At 22.4% G+C, this 21149-nt stretch overlaps 6 protein-coding genes across 6 annotated transcripts; 4 read left to right on the top strand and 2 right to left on the bottom strand. All coding sequences in view use genetic code 6, as the record gives it.

Moving 5' to 3' along the window:
• Positions 1–1143: 1143 nt before the first annotated feature.
• TTHERM_000302102 (transmembrane protein, putative) lies at positions 1144–1738 on the top strand (the record flags this gene model as incomplete). Its single annotated transcript, XM_012800167.1, has 1 exon — positions 1144–1738. A coding segment is annotated over one exon (595 nt), but the record flags the coding sequence as incomplete, so codon positions are not given.
• A 453-nt stretch (positions 1739–2191) lies between these two features.
• Positions 2192–2539, bottom strand: TTHERM_000302101 (hypothetical protein; the record flags this gene model as incomplete). The annotated part of the gene is made up of 1 exon (XM_012800166.1): positions 2192–2539. One exon carries the CDS (start codon positions 2537–2539, stop codon positions 2192–2194), a length of 348 nt encoding a protein of 115 aa, XP_012655620.1.
• Positions 2540–5467: 2928 nt separating this feature from the next.
• TTHERM_00302100 (class I/II aminotransferase) lies at positions 5468–7691 on the top strand. Its single transcript, XM_001024634.3, has 2 exons — positions 5468–6068; positions 6603–7691. Exons 1-2 carry the CDS (start codon positions 5543–5545, stop codon positions 7646–7648), a joined length of 1572 nt encoding a protein of 523 aa, XP_001024634.1. The 5' UTR covers positions 5468–5542; the 3' UTR covers positions 7649–7691.
• A 1109-nt stretch (positions 7692–8800) lies between these two features.
• On the top strand, positions 8801–12236 carry TTHERM_00302090 (leishmanolysin family protein; the record flags this gene model as incomplete). The annotated part of the gene is made up of 4 exons (XM_001024633.1): positions 8801–9628; positions 10041–10874; positions 10946–12001; positions 12054–12236. 4 exons carry the CDS (start codon positions 8801–8803, stop codon positions 12234–12236), a joined length of 2901 nt encoding a protein of 966 aa, XP_001024633.1.
• A 1275-nt stretch (positions 12237–13511) lies between these two features.
• On the bottom strand, positions 13512–14497 carry TTHERM_00302080 (appr-1-P processing enzyme family protein; the record flags this gene model as incomplete). Its single annotated transcript, XM_001024632.1, has 2 exons — positions 13512–14041; positions 14266–14497. The coding sequence occupies 2 exons, from the start codon at positions 14495–14497 to the stop codon at positions 13512–13514; spliced, it is 762 nt and encodes a 253-aa protein (XP_001024632.1).
• A 1951-nt stretch (positions 14498–16448) lies between these two features.
• On the top strand, positions 16449–20677 carry TTHERM_00302070 (cation channel family protein; the record flags this gene model as incomplete). Its single annotated transcript, XM_001024631.2, has 5 exons — positions 16449–17063; positions 17433–18262; positions 18330–19115; positions 19348–20104; positions 20174–20677. The coding sequence occupies 5 exons, from the start codon at positions 16449–16451 to the stop codon at positions 20675–20677; spliced, it is 3492 nt and encodes a 1163-aa protein (XP_001024631.2).
• Positions 20678–21149: the final 472 nt, after the last annotated feature.

Below are 21149 nucleotides of genomic sequence, written 5' to 3'. Positions count from 1 at the left end.
CCCCAACCCCAACCCCAACCCCAACCCCTATGTATTTTTTATTATATCTTAAAAATCATAAATTTTTAAATGTAATTTCTAAAATTTTTATATAAAATTGAATTATTTTACTAAATTTTACCTTAATCTAATTTGAATTTGACATCAATTAATACTTAAAATATAACTAAAAGATTCATAATTTAAGTTTTATTAAATTAATTTTAAATAGCTAATTAAAAAATTATTTTATGAAATAAATAAAATTTTTCTAACTAAATTTGAAATTTATTTTACTTAAATTTTGATAAATTTATCTTTTTATTGTAAGGAATTTTTTTATGGATGCATTTGATATGAATAAAAAGTATCTTTTTTAATCAGAAAATAAAAATTTTATTATCAGTATATTATGTTAATTAACAAATCATAAGTAGATTAAATAAATAAACTCAAATTTTTTCAATGCAATTAATAAAGAGCAAGACACCAAACATAGTTAATAATTTAGTTGTACTTCATGGACTGTGTGGATCTCCAAATAACTTTAGTGCAATAGTGAAAAATAATAAAATTAGTAGTCAAGTGAATTCGCATTTACTTTATTGGCATTCATAAAAATTTAATATGCAAACACAAACAAACTACCTAAAGTAATATATTTTAGATTTGCCTCAAGGCAACACCTGCATTTTAGGTCATAGCATTGGTGCTAAAATTATTATGGCAACACTTTGTAAACATAAATAAGAATTATAAAATAAAGTTAAAGGTGTTGTTATTGTAGATATGCTTCCATTTAACTCTCAATAAGCATCCGAATAATCAAGTAATTAAAGAGTTTAGAAAATTATAATATAAAATAGCACAATCTATTTTTATCGAATATAAATAGAATTATTAAAAATTTAGGTGGAGTAGGGAGCATGAAATCATTTCTTGAAAAATTATTACATTTAGATTTATAAAGCAGCAGTTCAGAATAAATAACATAAAGAATTAATGAAATAGTGCCTAATAAGAGAGTTGCAGACCTTCTATTATAAAATGTTGATATGGAAAGCAAAAAGTGGAAAATTAATGTTGAAGAAATAGTGGAACATTATTAAGATTTTGTAAATATTAAAATAATACAATTTAGTAAAAATTTTAAAATTTTTAAAGATTTATCATAAAATAGAGGGTAGTTGGCCAGGTAAAGTATTAGCTATTGCAGGAGAAAATTCTAACTATGTAAGTAGAAGTCAAATCCACACATTTAAAGAAGTATTTGAGAATATAAATTTGGAGAAAGACGTTAAATTTATAGAAAAGGCAGGTCATTGGGTTTAAGCAGATCAACCAATAATATTCATTAATGAAGTATCTCACTTCTTAAAAAAAATATACCATTGAAATATGCAATGCACTTTATTCTAATTTCTTCATCATAACTGAATAAAAACATATTTGTTTATATTATTTAATTTTATGTAAACTAAACATTGTCATACTTATTTATCAATTTAAATTTTATGGGATTTATTTATTATTTTGTGAAAATAATTTTATTAAGAAAATTAAGTAATTTGTAATGAAAGAAAATATTTGTTTTAAATTTTAAATGATAATAAATTTAAATCTACATGATAAGTATTAAGAATAATTGATGAAAAAAAATTACTCCTTTGTGATATTAACTAATTTATATTTTATTGTATTTTATTTTATTTTCTTCAATTTATTAATAAAAATGAAGGCAAATACATAGATTTATTGATTGTTTTCATCTATCTTCTTTATTTATTTCCTTCCAATTTAATTAAAAAATGTTAAAAAATAGAAAGTATTCTTAACAAAATAAATAAAATAAGATTCATAATAAAAAGAGAAGGCAAAAGAATTCAAAAAGCTTAAAATATTAAAGAAAGGAAAATTAATTAAAGCAATAAGATATGTCAGCATTATTAAAAGAAATTTTAGCATTGACTGTAAAGAGTGAAGCTGCTTTATGGAAGGGTGCTGAATAAAAGGTTTTAAGCGGCCTTAACAACTTAGCAAAAACTGAATTGGTTTAAATTACCCACCATTTTGGTGTTAATAAGCAAGGTTCTGAAGCACTTTGGTCTTAACTTGATAAGGCTGCTGTTGGTGCTTTCCCTGAACTCTCTGTTGATGAAACCCTTTAACTTATTGATGGTTTCGGTGAATGCCCCGACTCCTATACTCTTTCTCACGACCTCAACTAAAGATTATTGGTTAGCTGGGAATAACTTGGCAAACTTAACTTTTAAAAATTGAAGGAAACTAATCCTTACTTTGCCTCTGATATTGTCAATTAATTAGATGCTGCTGCTGCTGAATTTATTAAAGTTAGACCTGCTGCTGAATCTGAAGCTGGTGGTTTCCTTAATTCCCTTGGTGTAAGCAGCAGTTTCAATACTACTAAGAATGATATTTATGTTGTCTAAAGTGCTAGTGGTAAGAAACTCAATAACAAAGAACAAAGAGAAGCTTATGTTTTAGAAAAGGCCCAAAAGTACCTTAAGGAAGATCCTTAATCTAAAATTCTTGATATCATTGCTTAAAAATGATGTGTTCAGAATTTTTTATTACTAATTCTAAAAAAACTATTATAATGTATAAATGCAAGGGTTTTGAAAAAAGATGAATGCTCAATATCGTACAATATATGACTATTACAAAGGAAGTAGCTATATATATTTTTTTAATTAGGCTAAATAGTTCAGAAAGGTTTTAATCGGTTTGACTGATGCACCAAATAACATCAATTAATAATAAATAGGGAGAAAAATTTTACTACTAAGTTAGATAAAATAGCTTGAAAATCGAAGCAATTAAGCTAAAATAGCACATAAAAAAATAGCCCATAAACTAGTATCATTGTATGAGTCATTATTTACGTTTAATAGTTGCATATTATCGTACTTGCATCTACATTTTAATCATTTATCAACAAATACAATTTAGTGTTTTAGATTTAGATATTATTGCCATTTAGTTATTTGCGATACTACTGCTAAATTCATTTAAATCTATTCGTTTCAAAAAGCATTCACTATCTCTCTCCTATGCATCTTCTATTTGAAATTCATTTTCTAATTTTAATCCACGTTTTGTTGAAATTTTCTTTACTATCTTCAACTCTTTCCATTTTTATTTTTATTTCTCTTCCACTTTTTCAAACGCTTTGAAAAGATACAATCACATAAAACTAAGAATAAAATTCCATGCAATTCATATAAATTAACAAAATCATTTAATTTAACAAGTACAATCTAATAATATAAACATTGCATTTAATAACAATAACAAATAAAATTTGTTTAAATTAATTACATTCTAAATTATCTAAAATTATTTTTTATTTAGAAATATTTAGAAAATAAAAACTTAATAGAGTAATCTTTTTAGGAAAATAATATTTATTAATTAAATATAAATATATGAAAGTTTTATCACAAATTTTCATTAAAAAATCTAATTTTTTAACTTAAATTATATTAATAAATTGGTTTGAAAATTTTTAATTTTTTAATTTAAAGTAAGTGTACATGTAAATTAATATATAATTTTTATTTATAAAAATATATTAATATAATTACATTTTAATTAGAAAAAATTTTAATTAAACTAATTACTATACTAAATTATTTTAATAATACAAATTCAATATCATCAAAATGATTTGTTTTTGCTTTAAGAATTATGAGTATATTTAATAGGATAATAGTATATAAATTAATAAATAAAATAAAATGATCTAAAACTTTATTTTATATTTAAATGAATTTATTTTAAGATTTATCGACTAATAATTTAAGTTAATTTTTTTAAAACTAAATTTATTAAAACGGTATTATTTTTAATTTAAATTTTAACACTTTTATTTTATTTTAATTCTTGATGATAATATTTTATAAAACTTATTTTTATATTTTAAATAAAAATAACAAGCATTCTACATCTTAATACAATTATAATAAAACTAGCATCTTCAAACACTTATCCTTCAATATTTAATTTTCAGGTATTAAGTTTTAATTATTATTATATTTTTTTTCTTTATTTATTTTAGCAATAACTTATTCAAGTTTTCATTCATAAAAAGTTAAAACTTTATAAATTTTATTTAAATTTTTAATACATAACACATTAATAACTGATTATTTATTAAAAATTCTATTTTGCTTTTTTCATTAATTTATTTTTCACTAAAACTTTAAAGTTTAATTTTTAAACAACTATTTTTAATAGTTCTTTATTTATTTAACAAAAAAGATATAAAATATTATTTTTTTAAAAATTTTTAGTTTACATTAATAAGAAAGTAGTGTTTTTTAATAAATTTTCTTTGTTTTATTCAAATGACTTTTAATATTCGTCAAGGTTTGAAAATGTTAAACTAAATGGAAATAATATATGATAAAATATAATTTTTTAATATAAGTAGAGAAAAAATACGTAATATTTAATAAATATCTTAAATAAATAAAAAGTCACACATATTAATTTAAGAATATTTTTATTTTTCAAATTAGTTCTAGATATTTACTATAAAAAATAATAGAAAGTTATATAAAAATAATTAGACAATTTACTAGAAGATAGTGATTGACAAAAAATTATTAATTTGTTTTAATATAACTATGAACTTGTTTATAAAAGTTTTGTTTGCTATAATCTTATGTTTAAGATAGTAATTTGCTAGATATAAAAATTAATTAGTTTTGAATTTATTCTGTCTGTTTGATTATTTTTATGTGGCTTATCTGAAAAATTCAAAGAAAATTAATGGTAATAAACAATATTATTTACAAAAAAATCAAAGCTGATTATTCCGTATTTTTTATCTTTAGCTATTTAATTAGAGAGGTAATTAAAATCAATAAGAAAAAAATTTAAATATTACTAAGCAAAATATATATTTTTCGAACTGTAACTTGAACGAATAATTATCTGTTGATACTTTATCAATTTTAAATTTTTTTTTGAATAATTTACTTAAAAATTTTAAAAATGGCTGACTAATCAAAAAAAAATTCAACATAACCCACTTATTTAGATTGAAATTTACATAATCTTGATGTGATAACAGAGCTTTTGCATTTACAAGAGAGATTTTATATGAAGTATTACTCATAATTTGTTATTTTTTGGAAAAAATTAATTAGTAAAAATTAACAGGCTAAGGGATAAATTTAAGAATTTTTGCATTTGAATGCGTCAATTCAGTCTATAAAATGAAGTTAAAATGAAAATAAAAAAATTAAAGATATTTGATTAAGTTTTAGAAGATCATAAATTTTTCTAAATGTCTTTATGAAAGTTTCTAAGATAAGCTTGTAATTTGTTTAAAAGGTGATTTTGTTAAGCCTTTTTAGAGATATGGTAATCCTATCAAGTACTTAACTTTGAAATAGATATCAATCAACTATTGAACTAGATCAAATTTTAAGAAGATTTAATTGTAGATTCTTTAAATTGTAGATATAAATTAAATTAAAAACATTAAAAAATTAAAATTTACAATACTGAATAGAGTTAAAACAAATAAAGAAACATGATGCAAAGATAACTAGCTTCAAAATTAGTAAGATTTTTCAACAGTGCTGCTAGCTCTGCCAACACAGGAGCTCAATACAGATCAGACATGAATAATTAAGGAAAACAAAGAACTGAAGCTCCCAAATTCATTACTGAAGAAGATATTAACAAGAGAGTTATCAATGCTGAGTACGCCGTAAGAGGTACTGTACCAACTCGTGCAGGAAAAATAAAATAATTGCTCAAAGAAGGTTCTCATAACTACCCTTTCAATTAATTAACTGAGTGTAATATTGGTAACCCTCAAATTTTTGGTTAAAAGCCTATCACTTTTAATAGACAAGTTCTTTCTACTATTTTGAATCCCGAATTAGTTAATAGTGAAGTCTATAGCAAAGATGTTAGAGCTAGAGCTAAATATTATTTAGAGCGTATGGGCAGTACTACAATTGGTGCATACTCTGATAGTGCAGGTCATATTTTCATTAGAGAATCTATTGCTAAGTACATTGCTAAGAGAGATAACCACCTTATCCCACCAGGTAAATAAAAATATAATTTATAAACAACTAAATAAATTATCAAAAAAGAGATAAACAAAATTTGACAAATACCTTTTCAAAACTAAGCTAACTTATAAAAAGGCATCAAAAATAGAAATTTAAGTTCAATCTCTTTAAATTGCTGCTATTTTTATAATAGCTCAATATTAAATTAGCTTAAAAAATGACAATTTTCAAGAGTTAGGATAGCATTTTTTTCCTAATTTAGTTAAATAAAAGCAAAGAGCTTGAAAAGTAAGTTAATGAAGCAAATATTATTATTTAATAGATTAATTAAATGCCAAATTAAAAAAAGTAAAAATTTCTAATTACTTAACAAGCTTGATGAATATTTTAATATTAAAAAATAAAAAAAATAAATTGATTCAAACTACTAACTAGCAACTTCAAATTTGAATTATTTCTATCAAATTATAATGATGATTTTTTTAAGTAGAGAATAGGATTTATTGAAAAATTAATAATAAAGTATTTGAAATAAATTAAATTTTTTTAATTAAAATTAATTTTTAGATGTTAATGATATCATCCTCACTGATGGTGCCAGTCAAGGTGTTCAAATTTGCTTAAATGTACTTATTTCTGATTCTAGAGATGGTATCATGATTCCTATTCCTCAATATCCACTCTACTCTGCCTCATGTACTCTTGTAGGAGCTTCAGAAGTTCACTACTTTTTAGATGAATAAAAGGGATGGTCTTGCTCTGTTGAAGAATTAAAGAAACAACACAGAGACGCTAAAATGCATGGCATCAATCCTAAAATTCTTGTTGTAATCAACCCTGGTAACCCTACTGGCTAGGTATTAAGCTACGATACCATCAAGCAAATGATAGAATTTGCTTATGATCATAAGATGGTTATTTTTGCAGATGAAGTCTACTAAGATAACATCTACACTCCTAACAAGGAATTCGTCAGCTTTAAGAAAGTTCGTTCTGAATTACCTTATCCTTATAACAATATTGAGCTATTTTCTTTCCACTCTACTTCTAAGGGTCTTCTTGGAGAATGTGGTTTGAGAGGAGGTTACTTTGAAATGTGTAACATTGACTCTCGTGTCAAAGAAGAAATTATTAAGCTCAGATCAATGTTCTTGTGCTCTAACACTGTTGGTTAATGCACTACTGAATTAATGTGCAATCCTCCTACACTTTAAAATGCTAGTGCTGAAACTGTAGAGTAATATAATAATGAAAGAAATGCTCTTTTGGAATCTCTTAAAAGAAGAGCCCAAATTGTCACTGAATCATTAAATAAAATGACTAATATAACCTGCCAAGAAGTTGAAGGAGCAATGTATGCATTCCCTTCTATTAAGTTCGGTAAAAAAGCCCTTGCTGAAGCTGCTAAAAAGAAAATGGAACCTGATCTTTTCTACTGCTTAAATGTTCTTGAAAACACAGGAATAGTCCTTGTTCCTGGTAGTGGTTTTAGACAAGAAGAAAACACATATCATTTCCGTATAACTACTCTTATCCTTGGAGAGGATCGTCTTAGAGAATCTATGGAAGCTCTTAAAAATTACAATGAAAAATTCCATAAAGAATACTGTTGAAATAAATTTAATTAGAATATTGAATAAGTAAAAAAAATATTAGTAAGAATTGTATATAAAAATTTAGTTAAATTATTTATAAATATTTAACTAAATATTTGTTCGTATTTATTGATAATATTTTTAAATCCTTACTAGAAATTAAAAAAAATATTTTTCACTTTTATCAGAACTATGAAGTAAACCTGGTTAGTTTCAAAGTAAAAAAAATTACATTTTGAAAATCAGATAATTTTAAAATAATTAAATTTATTAAGTTTTCAATACAAATCACTTTCTTCATTATTTTTTTTAGATCTAAATTTAATAATTATAAATTTGAAATAATTTTTATAAAACTTATTTTTCTGAAGTTCTTTTATAGTAAAAATATCAACCTTACCAAACAAACTTACAAAAAAATTAAATAGCTTATAGTTAAAGTTTGCTTTATTTTTAAAGTATTTAAATTTAAATATTATTCATTTTTAAAGAAAATTTTTGGAAATTATAAAAAATTTTGTTGACCTAATTAGTATCAATTCAAAAATTCTAGTTTTTTTAATTCATAAAAATATTTTTAAAATTTCGATACTATGTCTCAGAATAATCAAAATTTTAATTCTGATAATTTTTAAATAAAACAATTTTATATTATATATAAAATTTATTTGAAAACTTAATAATATTCAATAATCCTCAAAATTATCTAAATTAAAAACAAATAAATGTGGTCGATAATAATTTTTTTTAAATTCAGAATAGTGTTAATTTTTAATTTAAGTTAAGGATATTGTTTTTCTTCGTTCTTTCTCATAGGTTTACTTTTAATATAAATAAAGTGATAAAAATGTATCATAATTTTGAAATTTAATAATCATATATTAGAAAATGATACTTAGGATTAATTATATTTCTGCATTAAAATAGTAGGTTTAATATCTAATTTACGATTAAACTGGTCTTTTATGACTTTAAATTTTCATACTTTTTTAATTAATTTGAGTAATGTTGTTAATGAAATTTCTAAATTATTATTGTATGGCTAAAAAATTTTGTAAAGATTGTAAACTTTCTTTTCAATATTCTAAAACAACATAAATTTTTCCTTCAAAGAAATAATTTAATTATTTATTATACTTGTAAAAGAAATATTATTTGAATTTCTTAAAAATGAAAATAATAATCTAAAGTTTGCTAGTATTTACTGTATGCATTATCCCTTTAATTATCGGTGAATGTTAGCATGATAGTAATGAAGAAATTAAAAGATTTTAAGAGGAATTCTCTTAATAATACTTTAATAGTATCCTTCCAAATCATCAAAATCAAAACAACTTAAGGAAACTTTAAAACTCTTAAGACCTTTAAAATATAAGAGTCACCCTTGATTTTAGTTATCTTGATACTCTTTAGCTAGGTATTACAGATAAGTAAAAAGCTTATATATAAAAAATATCAAAGATAGCAGCTTAATTTATCACAAAGCTGATAAAAGTCAAGCCTCTCACAGGAAATAATATATATGGAAGTAACTTAAGATGCATTGACATAGCAGTCCCTATCAATGATTAGAAGATAGGAGTGGAAAATTCAGATTTAAATTTATATATAATTTATTTTAATAGTGGAAGCAGTGCCCTTGCAAATGCTGCATCATGTTTTATGAATCCTGTTTATTAAAGACCAACATTTGGAAGGGTTTCATTTAATATAGGCTATTTAACAAACACTAACCCAAATTCTTTTAAATTTTAACTTGATTTATAAGTTCTTTTACATGAAATAATTCATGTTTTAGGTTTTTCAAGTGATTCAATGCAGTATTGGATAGATCCTGATACACAAAAACCATATAAATTATCAGGAATCTCAAAAATTAATACATATTAAACCATAAGAGGTTTCAAAACTCTTATCCTTACTTCAAAAAATGTCACTGATATTGCTAGAAAGCATTACAACTGTTCTTAGATAATTGGTATGCAAATCGAGAATCAGGTAAAATTAAATTTTTTAACTAACTATTATTTTTATTTTAAATATTTATCTTCTTAATAATTATTTTTTTGTTTTATCTGAATAAAGATATATTTATTTATTCTTCAAAAATATTTTAATTTAGCCAAATATAATAGTAAAAATAATTAAGCGTATCATGATAATTTTTGATAAATAAAGGAATTATGTTTTTGTTCGTTTTTTTTTTTTTTGAAAAACAATTAAAGATTTTTATATTTAACTTACTAATATTAATATTGATACAAATATAAATAGATTCAAATGAACTTCTTTATCATGAATTAATAATCTTTATAATAAATTTTAACATGTTTAAGTTTTGACATACTTTTAGACAAAATTTACAAATTTACTTAATTTATTTTTAAATATAATTTTTATTGTATTTTAGGGAGGTTCTGGATCTGCTGGATCTCATTGGGAAAGGACAGTAATAATGAATGAATTAATGACTGCTTAATAAGTTTCTATTGGTGCAACTCTTTCTTAATTTACTATTGCTTTATTAAAAGATACAGGATTTTGGGGAGATGTAAATATTAATATAGCTGGGTAGATTTTATGGGGAAAAAATCAAGGTTGTGATTTTTATAATTAGGCCTGCTAAAGTAGTAATAAAGCTAATTTTTAAGAATTTGTATCTTCCTCTTCAGTTGAAGGATGTTCTTTGACAAACGATGGATATGGAGTTGGAATAAATGATGGATTTTCAGATAACTGCTATTATATTCAGCCATATTCAAATATGCTTTGTACCGATCTTTCAAATCAAAATAATTCGCAAACTGATTTAAAGTTAGAAAGCTATTCAACAAATAGCCGTTGCATTATGTCAACACTAACTAAACCAGGAATGTTAGGCTCTTTTAGTTCTAAAAGCAGATGTCATGAGTCATTATGTTCTAGTGATTTTTCAACTATCACTATAACTATCAAATAATTAAATATGACTATTGAATGCAATTAGCCAGGCCAATCTAAAGTTATTAATTACAATAACAAAAAAATTGGTGACTTAGAATGCCCTAAAAATTTTAATTATTTCTGCTCAAATAATTAGCAGTGTGTAAATAACTGTAGTTCAAATGGATTGTGCATAAATAAAATATGTCATTGTGCAGAAGGGTTTACTGGAGTAGATTGTTCTATTTCTTGTAATTACTTCTATGAAAACGGAAGCTGTGTTAACAATTGTTCAAACGGTAACTTTGCCAATCCTGATAAAGTAAATAGTTTAAATAAATTTGTTTTAGTTTTTTTTTGTTTAAATTAACAAATTTAATTTTTTTATAATAGACTTGCAGATCAAGCTGTCCAGATGGGTATTTTGGAGATACTAAAACAAATTAGTGTTAATAATGTGATTTTTCTTGCAAATAGTGTAATGGCCCTCCATCTTCATCTCAAAGCCTGTAAAAAAACTGCACTTAATGCACATTATATAAGTATTTGTATTCAGGAAATTGTTTAGATTAATGCCCAACAGGTTATTATGGTGATATCTTGAGTTAAGAATGTAAAAAATGTGGTTCAGGTTGTTTAAATTGTGAAAACTCATAAAAATGTATTTAATGTGATAGTACTATAGGACTAGTTTTAAATTAAGGTATTTGTGGTTCTCAAAATTGTGATTAATTTAATAACTGTAATCAGTGTTCAGCTATTTCTAAAACCTGTATTGATTGTAAATCTGGTTTTTATTTAATAAATTAAAACTGTGTTACACCTGATTAGTGTGGGGATGGATATTACGCAAACAAAAATAACAAACTTTGTGAAAAATGTGGCGATGGATGTGTAAAATGCTCTAACTTAGACCTTTGTAATGAATGTGCTGTTGGGTATAGACTTACTGATGGGATTTGCACAAATTGTATTTTTCCTTGTAAAAAATGTGATTAAATTAATAAATCTTAATGTTAAATGTGCGAATCTGGATATTTTCTTTACTAGAATAGTATATGTGTTAATAAATGCCCAAAAAATACTTATTTAGATCCTGTAAGCTAAATTTGTTATCCTTGTTAGAAAGGTTGTGTTGATTGTTAAAATTAATTAAAGTGCAATTAATGTGATGAAATTAGTGGATATTATTTATTTGATAATTAACAATGCGTGTTAAAGGGTGATTGCTTTTCTCCTTGCCTAGTATGCCAAGACCCTAAAAACCCTAAAATATGTTCTAAATGCTAAGATAGCTTCTCATTGCAAGATAATTTATGCGTTTAGTAATGTAAATCAGGTTATTATAGCTAAAAAATTAACGGAATTAACACTTGTTTAAAATGCTCTGATAGTTGTTAGTAATGCTCTTATCAAGCAGACAAATGCTCAACTTGTTCTAATGAAAAAGTAACTAATATTTATTAAATCTAATATTTAATATGTATATTATTAATAATAGGTCCTATATAACGACAAGTGTTTAACTTAATGTCCATAAGATTACATTAAATCAAATAATAATATTTGCAAGAAAGCTTACGATGATACAATAAACAATAGTTCAAAGAATTTAACTATTTGTGGCTTTGAAAAGGTCTATATAATTGGATTTATAATAATTATTATCACAACCTTTATTTGATATGAAACCAAAATAATTTACCTCTATCTATATTTGCCATGAAAATAGAATAAATCTTTTTTGTATGAAATTTTTACTATTCTTATTTGTATTTAGCAAACAAATATAAATTGTTTATTGAATAAAATTTGTTCATCTTTATATTTTTTCTACTTCTTTTTAAGCTAATTTTATTTTTTTATAAATTTTCCATTTTTATATTTTATTTAAATACTTATTTTAATAAATTAAATTTTATGTTCATAGCGAGTAAAGAAACTATAATCAACAGTAGTATTTTTAAAATCAACTGATAGAATTTACATTATTTTTTTCTTTCTTAATCTTTTTTTTTAACTTTTAAAAGAGCAAAAAGTATATTTTATTAAAGAAAATATAGTAAATGTAAATATAAACTAAATAAAAAAGTAAAATATTTATAAAATACAAAAACTCCCCCAATTATACTTATTTCGTTTAACAATTATTTCCCTTCTAGAATTACTTAAAAAAGGGGGTTAGTTAATCATTAATTAGTTATGATAATTAACTTTTGAGATAATGAAAATAAATATGTGTAATGGTATATTTAAATTTACTTGATATAAAAATTTTAGATAATTCTATTATCAATGTATAAAAAACTATTTTTTTTGTTATGAATACAGGAATGTGTAATTTTAATTTAAAAAACAGGATTGGGATAGTTTTAATTGCTGCTTTTATATCAAGTTACAAAGCATTTTGATAGATTTTGATTAGATTAGATAAAATTAAGAAGGTTTTTTTGTAAAATAAAAAAAATTAAATTCTTCTAAATTGACCTTATTTGGCTACCTATTTTTGATTACTATTAAAAAATATTCTATCTAACAATATTTATAATTCATTTTGTATGATTTTAAACATTTGTTAATTTTTTTACTGGATAAATAGTTATATATACACATATTAATACATTAAAATTTTGTTATAGAATTTGTTATTTAAAATAATTTAATTAATTAAAGATTTGTTATTATTTAAACATTTTTTAAAGCTAGATTTTTTATATTTTTTTTTCTTTTATTTTCAATTTATCTAAAACTTTCTATTTTATATACCAAATATTTACTTTTTTCTATTGGCTTAAGTTAAGCTGGTTTAACTTTTTATTAAAGATTTTTTATTTTTGTATTTGCACTTTCAAGAAGTTGTAAGCGATTTTGTTTATTACATATCTGATCAAGGCTAATGATACATGCTTATCTTTATTTTTTATGTAAAAATCGACTTTTACATTCTTTAATTTATCATTCATTATTCATAACTATTTCTTGCAGAAGAATTAGATGAATTAGATTCTAATGATACTCTGTATCTCGGAATGATGATTTCTTGTTACATTCTTTAGGAAGCAAGCACCTATACATATCTTTTTTAAAAATTGATAAGGAGATTTGTGAAAACTTCAGAAATAGATTTATCAAGATTGGTAAAGCGAATATGCTTGATATTTGTTGAATTGTTTAGAATGTATTCAATAACAGAGTTAAAAATAATCATAGCACTCTTTTCTTTGGAAAATCCAACCATCTTTCCTGAGCTCATTATTGGTATTGAAATACTCTAGTACTAGTACAAATCACATAATTTTAAGGAATTAAAAATAGCAGTGCGAAGTTAAAGTTCAGCCTCTTCAGAATTTTAAAAAATCGAAGGACCTACAGCATGTATAACTTTTTTACAATTCAATTCACCAGCAGATGATATTATTGCATTGCCTGGCTCGATTTAACCATAATTTTAAATTATTTAATTGCATTCAGCAATAAGCTTCTTTCCTCCTTTATTATATAAAGATAATTTAAATATTAATTTATACATCGTAAATTCATAAAAAGTTAAAAATAATTTGTTCATTTACTACTTGATTTATCATAAAATTTATCGTGAATTAAAATCCTTTAAAGCCGGAATAAATTTTCCTTTCAAGTATTCCATCAAATATTTTACAAAAATATTTAATTTGCTTGAAATCAAAAAAAAATTTATATAAAAAATAAAATACCTTTATTGACAACTGCATGACTGATTCCAGTCGTATTAGAGAGAGATGAATTAGAAGGGTTTATAATCACTTCAGTGTTTTCGGTGCTAATGCAAGCAGTGACTACAGCAATTCTTAAATTCTAAAAAACAACAGCTTAGTTTTCAGAATTACCAAAAATATTCTTTTAAGTTATATTTAAGTTTTTTGGTACTTTTTCTTTCCCAGAAGACGAAGAAAATAATAACTTCATATTTCAATTCACTTTTCCAATATTTTTTATCAAGATTGTTTTAATTTAATTTTATTTATGCATTTTTAACTTAATGAATTGTTTTTAATTTGATTAGCGAATGTATGTAATTTAAGTAAAAAGAATCTATTTATTATATGATCACACATAATTTAATATTAAATCTATTTTGCATCAATTTTTTAATTTACAGACAGAGATTTTTTGGGGAGACCAAAAAAAGAAAAAGATTAGATTAATGTAAAACATGTATTTCGTAGTAATTAGTTAATTTAGTATTTTTACAAAACAAATGAAATAGTTTGAAAAATAAACAAAATTAGGATAAATGAATAGATTTGTAATTAAATTAGTTTGGAATGAGTATAATAGCAATCAAATTAGCGCACAAAATAAAATAATTAGTTTTGATTTTCAAATTGTAAGCACATAATCTAAATATAATTATGAAAGAATTTTAATCAAAATTAATTAATTTATTTATTTATACTATCTTCAAAACTGCTTAATAAATTTAATTTTTTTTCTATTCCAGAATTCTTCTTCTCTCAGCTAATGATTTCTATTTATAAACTCGTTTTAGGAAATCGAGTTACTTCATATCTTTTCGACAAAATCTCCTTTTAGTTTACATATATTTAAATTTTACCTAATATATCTAATTTTTTGCTTATCTAAATGCTGTAAGGTGTCAAATATTTTGATAAATTCTTAAAAAGACTTTAAACTAAAATAAAAGAATAAATAAATTAAATTAATAATCTATTTTTTAATTAAAATAAGTATATAAATAACATTTTCATTTCAAATTATTATTAAACATCTTTAACATATACTTTGCTTTATTCACTTTATGATAAATGGATTTTTATTAAATTTTAATTTTATTTTGTTAAGTATTGTTTTATTTGAAAGCAATTTTAAAAAATGTCAAAATATTTTATTAATTTTTAATTGATGAATTTTTATAATATTTTACCTTTTTCTTAATTAATTTAATTTTCCATAAAATTACAAAAGCATTTATTAATATAAATAATTACCTATAATTAATTATTAATCAAATAATAAAACGAAAAAAGACATTTAAGCCTTTTTAACTAAATATATTTATATATAAAATACTCAATGTGTTTGTTTATTCTTATTTTTCTTTTATATGATAAATGACAATAAAAAGTTACAATCTAAATAGTTAAATTAAGTAAAAAGTAAAAATATAAAATAGTTAAATAATGTACCATTAATAGTGTATATGAATATTCAATTGATAATGCAAAACATTAAAATAAATATAGTGTATTAAATAATACAAGAAAAATGTAAGATTTAATGATTAATTTCTTATTGAAAATAAGCAAAGTGAATTTAATGCTAAATCCTGTAGGTTATAAAATATTTTAAAAATAAATAGCGAGTCAAAAATTAATTCATTTATTTTAATAAAAACTTTGAATCACTTAATCTTAATTAATTTGAATCAAAAAATATCAATATATTTAAGGCTTTTCTACCTAATTCTTACTATTTTCACTTTCCTTTTGTTTGATTTTAAGTTCTTTTGCTTTACTTTATTTTTTTAAGTTTATCAAAACTTATTTTTGATTATACTATTATAAACATACTTATTTCGCATTTTAGGATAACTTCTAAATTTTTAAACTCTTAAAAAAACTTATTCAGCGTTGTAACACTCTTTTTAATAACCTCTCTTACCTTTTAAAAATGAAGGTAATATTTTTAGAAAAAAATTATTAGATTATTTTTTTGAAAAAATAAAAGTATGAAAATTGCTGTTTACATAAAATAATATTGAAAATAATTTAATAATAGGCATTAATTTTTTCTTTGTTTTTTTTATTAAAGTAAATAAACAATAATATTGCCACTTTTTAGTTAAAAAGTTTTTTAATTAAAAACACTAGTAGAAATAAGTTTTTGATTTTAAAAGATGATTAAATAAACTACATTAGAAGATCACCCTTCTCAAGATCGTTCTTCTATTTTTGACAATTTAAATAAAAATATTTTGCAGATTGAGAAAAATTAAGTATCAAGTAAAATATAGCACTTCGGTTTAAGTTAGATAAATTCAAAAATTTCATCACATCATAATGAGAGTCTTGTATTTTCATAATTCTAATAGAACGTTTAGGATAGTTCAAACTTCAAATCTAGAAATAATTCAGGTTTTAGTGATAATAATGATAACCTATATCAACAAAATAGTAAATAATAAACATAAGAACTTAATACAGGCCTGCAAGCCATATGCTAAAATTATTTCAGTGATAATTTTTTATTTAACTAAGAGAATATCCTTAAAAGAATGCAATTAAAGGTAAGAATGAAGTAGATATTAAAGTTTTTACCAAGCAAAATGCTAAAGTAACTCAATATAAATCATTTAAAATGGATAGGAGATTCTGCGGCTTATGTAGCTGATGAAAATAGGAAAAATGAAAGATATCAACAATCTGAAAATAGCTTAATAAATAATAAGAATTCAAATGTTTTCTCAAAAAAAGTAGAAGCAAATTAATTTATAAAATTTATTTTTAATGTGGTAAAAAAAATACCAATTTTTCATCCTGCTAATAAGTTTTGTTAGCTTTGGTACTTGATTTAACTCATATCAATCAATATAATCTTAATAATTCTACCTATTTAATTAGTATTTTCAGTAACATTTTATGATATAATTAGTAAATTTGGAACAAAATTAATATTCTTTTTTATGGTTTTGGATCACTTTATTAAGATGAATACAGGATATTTTTAAAAAGGAGAAGTTATTATGCGTAGACCTGAAATAATTAAAAAATATTTAATGGAACATTTGCTTGACGGGATAATTGCTGATTTTTCAGTTCTTTTTTGCTATTGGTTTGATGATGAATAAAATTCTTGGATTATGATACTTTACTTTTTTAAGCTAAGATCAATTTTATAAATAGAGAGGTTGCTTTTTGAAATAGTAGAAATATCTCCAATAAATATGAACTTTATTCAGCTTATCAAGCTAATAAAAAATATTTTGCTAGTTTCACATTATTTTGCTTGTGTTTGGGTACAAGTGGCATATTGGGAAAAAGCTAGTCTTTCTAGATGGAATTCTATCACAAAAACATGGATGGATTAAGTAGAAATTCTGAAACATGGAGGCTGGGGATCTTAGTATATAGCTGCTTATTATTTTTCCACAGTGACTATGATTACCGTGGGTTATGGTGATATCTATGCAGTTAATGAAACAGAAATGGTTCTTTGCATTTTCACTATGATTATAGCTTGTGGTTTATTTGCTTACAGTATAAATTAAATAGGTGTTATATTTGAATAATTTGGCAAAGAATAGAAATAAAAGGAAGGAAATATGTATATTATTAACAGGTACATGAATTAACATTAAATTTCTTCACACTTTCAGTATTAGATAAGATAATACCTAGAGTACTATTGGTCCCAGATAAAAGAAAATTATGAGAAACAAGAGAAAGAAATAATAGGTTAACTTTCTGAAGATTTAAGATTTTAGATGAAACAGGAAGCCAATCGGTTAGTTTTGAGAGACACAAGTATATTTTCAAATAACTTTTCTCAAAGTTTAATATTGCGTCTTGCATCTTTAATTAAAGAAAGCACACTAATTCCAGATTAGAAAATAATTTAATAGAATAGCGATGACGACGATGGGTCTATATATTTTATCAAAAAAGGTTCACTAAAAGTAATTTTTGAATATAATTTAGCTCATAGCTAACAGTAATGAAATTTAATTAAAAATTTTATTTTTAAATTATAAATATTTTTGAATTAATTAATAATTAAGGTAGTATGGTTAAAACTTAAAATATTCTGAAAAAGATAAGGAGTTTATTTTACTAAAAGAAGGACAGTATTTTGGGTAAATAAGATTTTTTACAGGCCAGCCAAGAAATGCAACAGTAATTACAACTGATTTTACCAAGTTGTTGAGCATAAAAAGAGAGGATTTTTTAAATTTAATTAAACAATTTCCATAAGATTATGAGACTCTAGTTCAAATCAACCATGTTTATTAGATGACTGGTATATTACAAAATTGTGGTATAAAGTGCTATTCTTGCTAAAGTTTGCATCACAGTGTAGTAAATTGCCCTCTATTGTAATATAAATGTGATAAATATAAGTTAATGCTAAAAAATAAATTTCTTGAATCTAAACAAGCCAGAGATCCATGCTTTATTAGAGAATGCCAATTCAAAAGCCATGCGTTTTATTATCTATAAATGAATTAGATATCAAAATTTGATTTTTTGGATTCTTTAAGTTTTAATGATCTAAATGAAGATAACAGCTAAGCTGAAATTAGAAATAAAATAAATTAAAAAGAGGAATATAGGCAATTAGATAGTCTTTTTCCTACTACTAGGTAAGATAGTTAATATAATATCAGATAAGAACGTAGTGACTAAAAAAGAAAAACAATATTAAATCAAAATCCTGAATTTTCGATTAGTTTGTCACCTTTGAAACCTGGAGTTTCTTAAGTACCTAGTAAGTTAAAATACAGTAAACAAACTAGTATAGAGACATAAGAAATTTCATCAAATGAAGATATCAGAAAACGAGCATCGTAAATAAATATTTTACCTTATTTTTCAAAACATTTTAATAAGGAATCTTATTGTTAATTACTTCACATATTTAAAAATTAAAATTTAAATTCTTTAATTTAGGAAAAAAAATAAAAATTAAATATATATACATATCATATTAAATTTAATGAATAAATATGTATTTTACAAAATTATTTTAAATAAATATTAATGATTATTTTATGTTAAATTTTTTTTACTATTGAATAGAGTTCAATAAGAATAAACTTCAACAAAAGACTTTGAAGATATGAAAAAATAAAATGATAATATGATAAAATATTTTTTTTAAAGAATTGATACTCTGATTGAACAAAGAATAAAAGGACCATAATATCCTTTTTATGAAATTTAGAAGCATTAATAGTAGTAATAAAATTTAGAAGATAATTACCAAAATTAAGATCCTTATAATGATGCTTCTTAAAATAATTAAGATGTAAAATAATTTCGAAGAATGGCATCAAGAAAAAATACCACTTTAAGAAAAAGAAAAAGCACGTTTATATTAAATAATAATAATAATAATAATAATAATAATAACAATAACAATAATAATAGCAATAGTTATACTTTTATTCAAGATTAGCAAAATTTAGCAAATATAAATAAAAATTATAGCAATTAGTAGTCAAATATAAATAGCAATTTAATTTAGTAAAATTCAAACAGCTAAATCATACTTACAGATTATCCACCTTAATTTCAAACTATAGGATAAAGCCAAGATTAAATTAGAAGTAACAGAAATATCTAATTCGGTTAAAAATAATAGATTTCTAGCTATGAAAAAAAGTTTTTAGAATTTAGTAAATTTATTTAGTTACAACAATAAAATTTTGTAAATAATAATTAACAACAACTTTAAAACTAAAATCTTAACGAAAGTGACTTATATTTGATTGAAAATAGTTTTGACTCTTACCATATCTTCAAAAAATTTCTTGTACACAATAATATAGATAAAGTAATAAAAAGAATAAACGATAAATCTATTTAACTTTTAGAATATTATCAAAACTAAATTAAATTAAAGATTATTTTAAAGAAGAAGAGGAGAAAATAATTAAAAATTAAAAAAAGTGTTTTAAATTAATTACATATAAGCTAGTAAGCTCTCCCCTAAAAAATTATAAAGGAAAAGTCATGGTACAGCCAAAAATAACCATAAATAGAAAATACATCTATTAATTAATCATATCGTGGGATGATTGATAAATCTGAGAAATCTGATATTTAAACAAATCAAATAGATATTTCAATATGTTTTGATGAGCAGACCAATGCTATACCCAACAGTAGCAACAGATTTATACCAATTAACAAATAAATAATAACATGTTAATTTTAAGATAATAAAAAAATAAATTCTATTTCAGATATCATCTCTGCAGCTAATTAAAATAGAATCATATAAGCTTAATTTGATTATAATTTAGCAAATAATCAAGAAAATAGCAAAATAGATCTTTATCAATTTTTCAAATCACACAATAGCTAATTAAATTCATGTACATTATCTTCGAATTTAGATGAATGAGTAGTAAATAATATATCAACAATTAATTAATCAATTTATTTTTATCAAAATTTTATTAATTAAGTTAAATATAAAGTGATCATTTTATTTATATAAATAATTAAATTTATTTCTTAATATTAAATGTATATTTATTTATATAAAATGTATAAAAACCAATAGACAAAAGCTCAATTTAATATTTTATTTTATTTCAATTCTTATTTATTTTCATTTAACTCGTCAATTTCTTATTAAAATAATTTTTCAACAAAAAATTGCATTGATTTTTTTATTGAAAAAAAGTTTATATTATTTATCAGTGAGTACAATTTATTTGAAAATTCATAGACACAAAATATTTATTAATTTATTTAATAATAATAATAATAAATAACGATTTAAATAAATGCGTATCTTATATATTTTGAAGATTGATAATTTTATTAGCTAGACAATACATAGAGATTCATTATATTGTGATTTTTACATT

The sequence above is a fragment of the Tetrahymena thermophila genome (assembly GCF_000189635.1).
Source record: "Tetrahymena thermophila SB210 genomic scaffold scf_8254379, whole genome shotgun sequence".
NCBI lineage: Eukaryota > Ciliophora > Oligohymenophorea > Hymenostomatida > Tetrahymenidae > Tetrahymena > Tetrahymena thermophila.
Note: the sequence above shows the minus strand (reverse complement) of the source record. Positions and strands in the feature narration are given on the sequence as shown.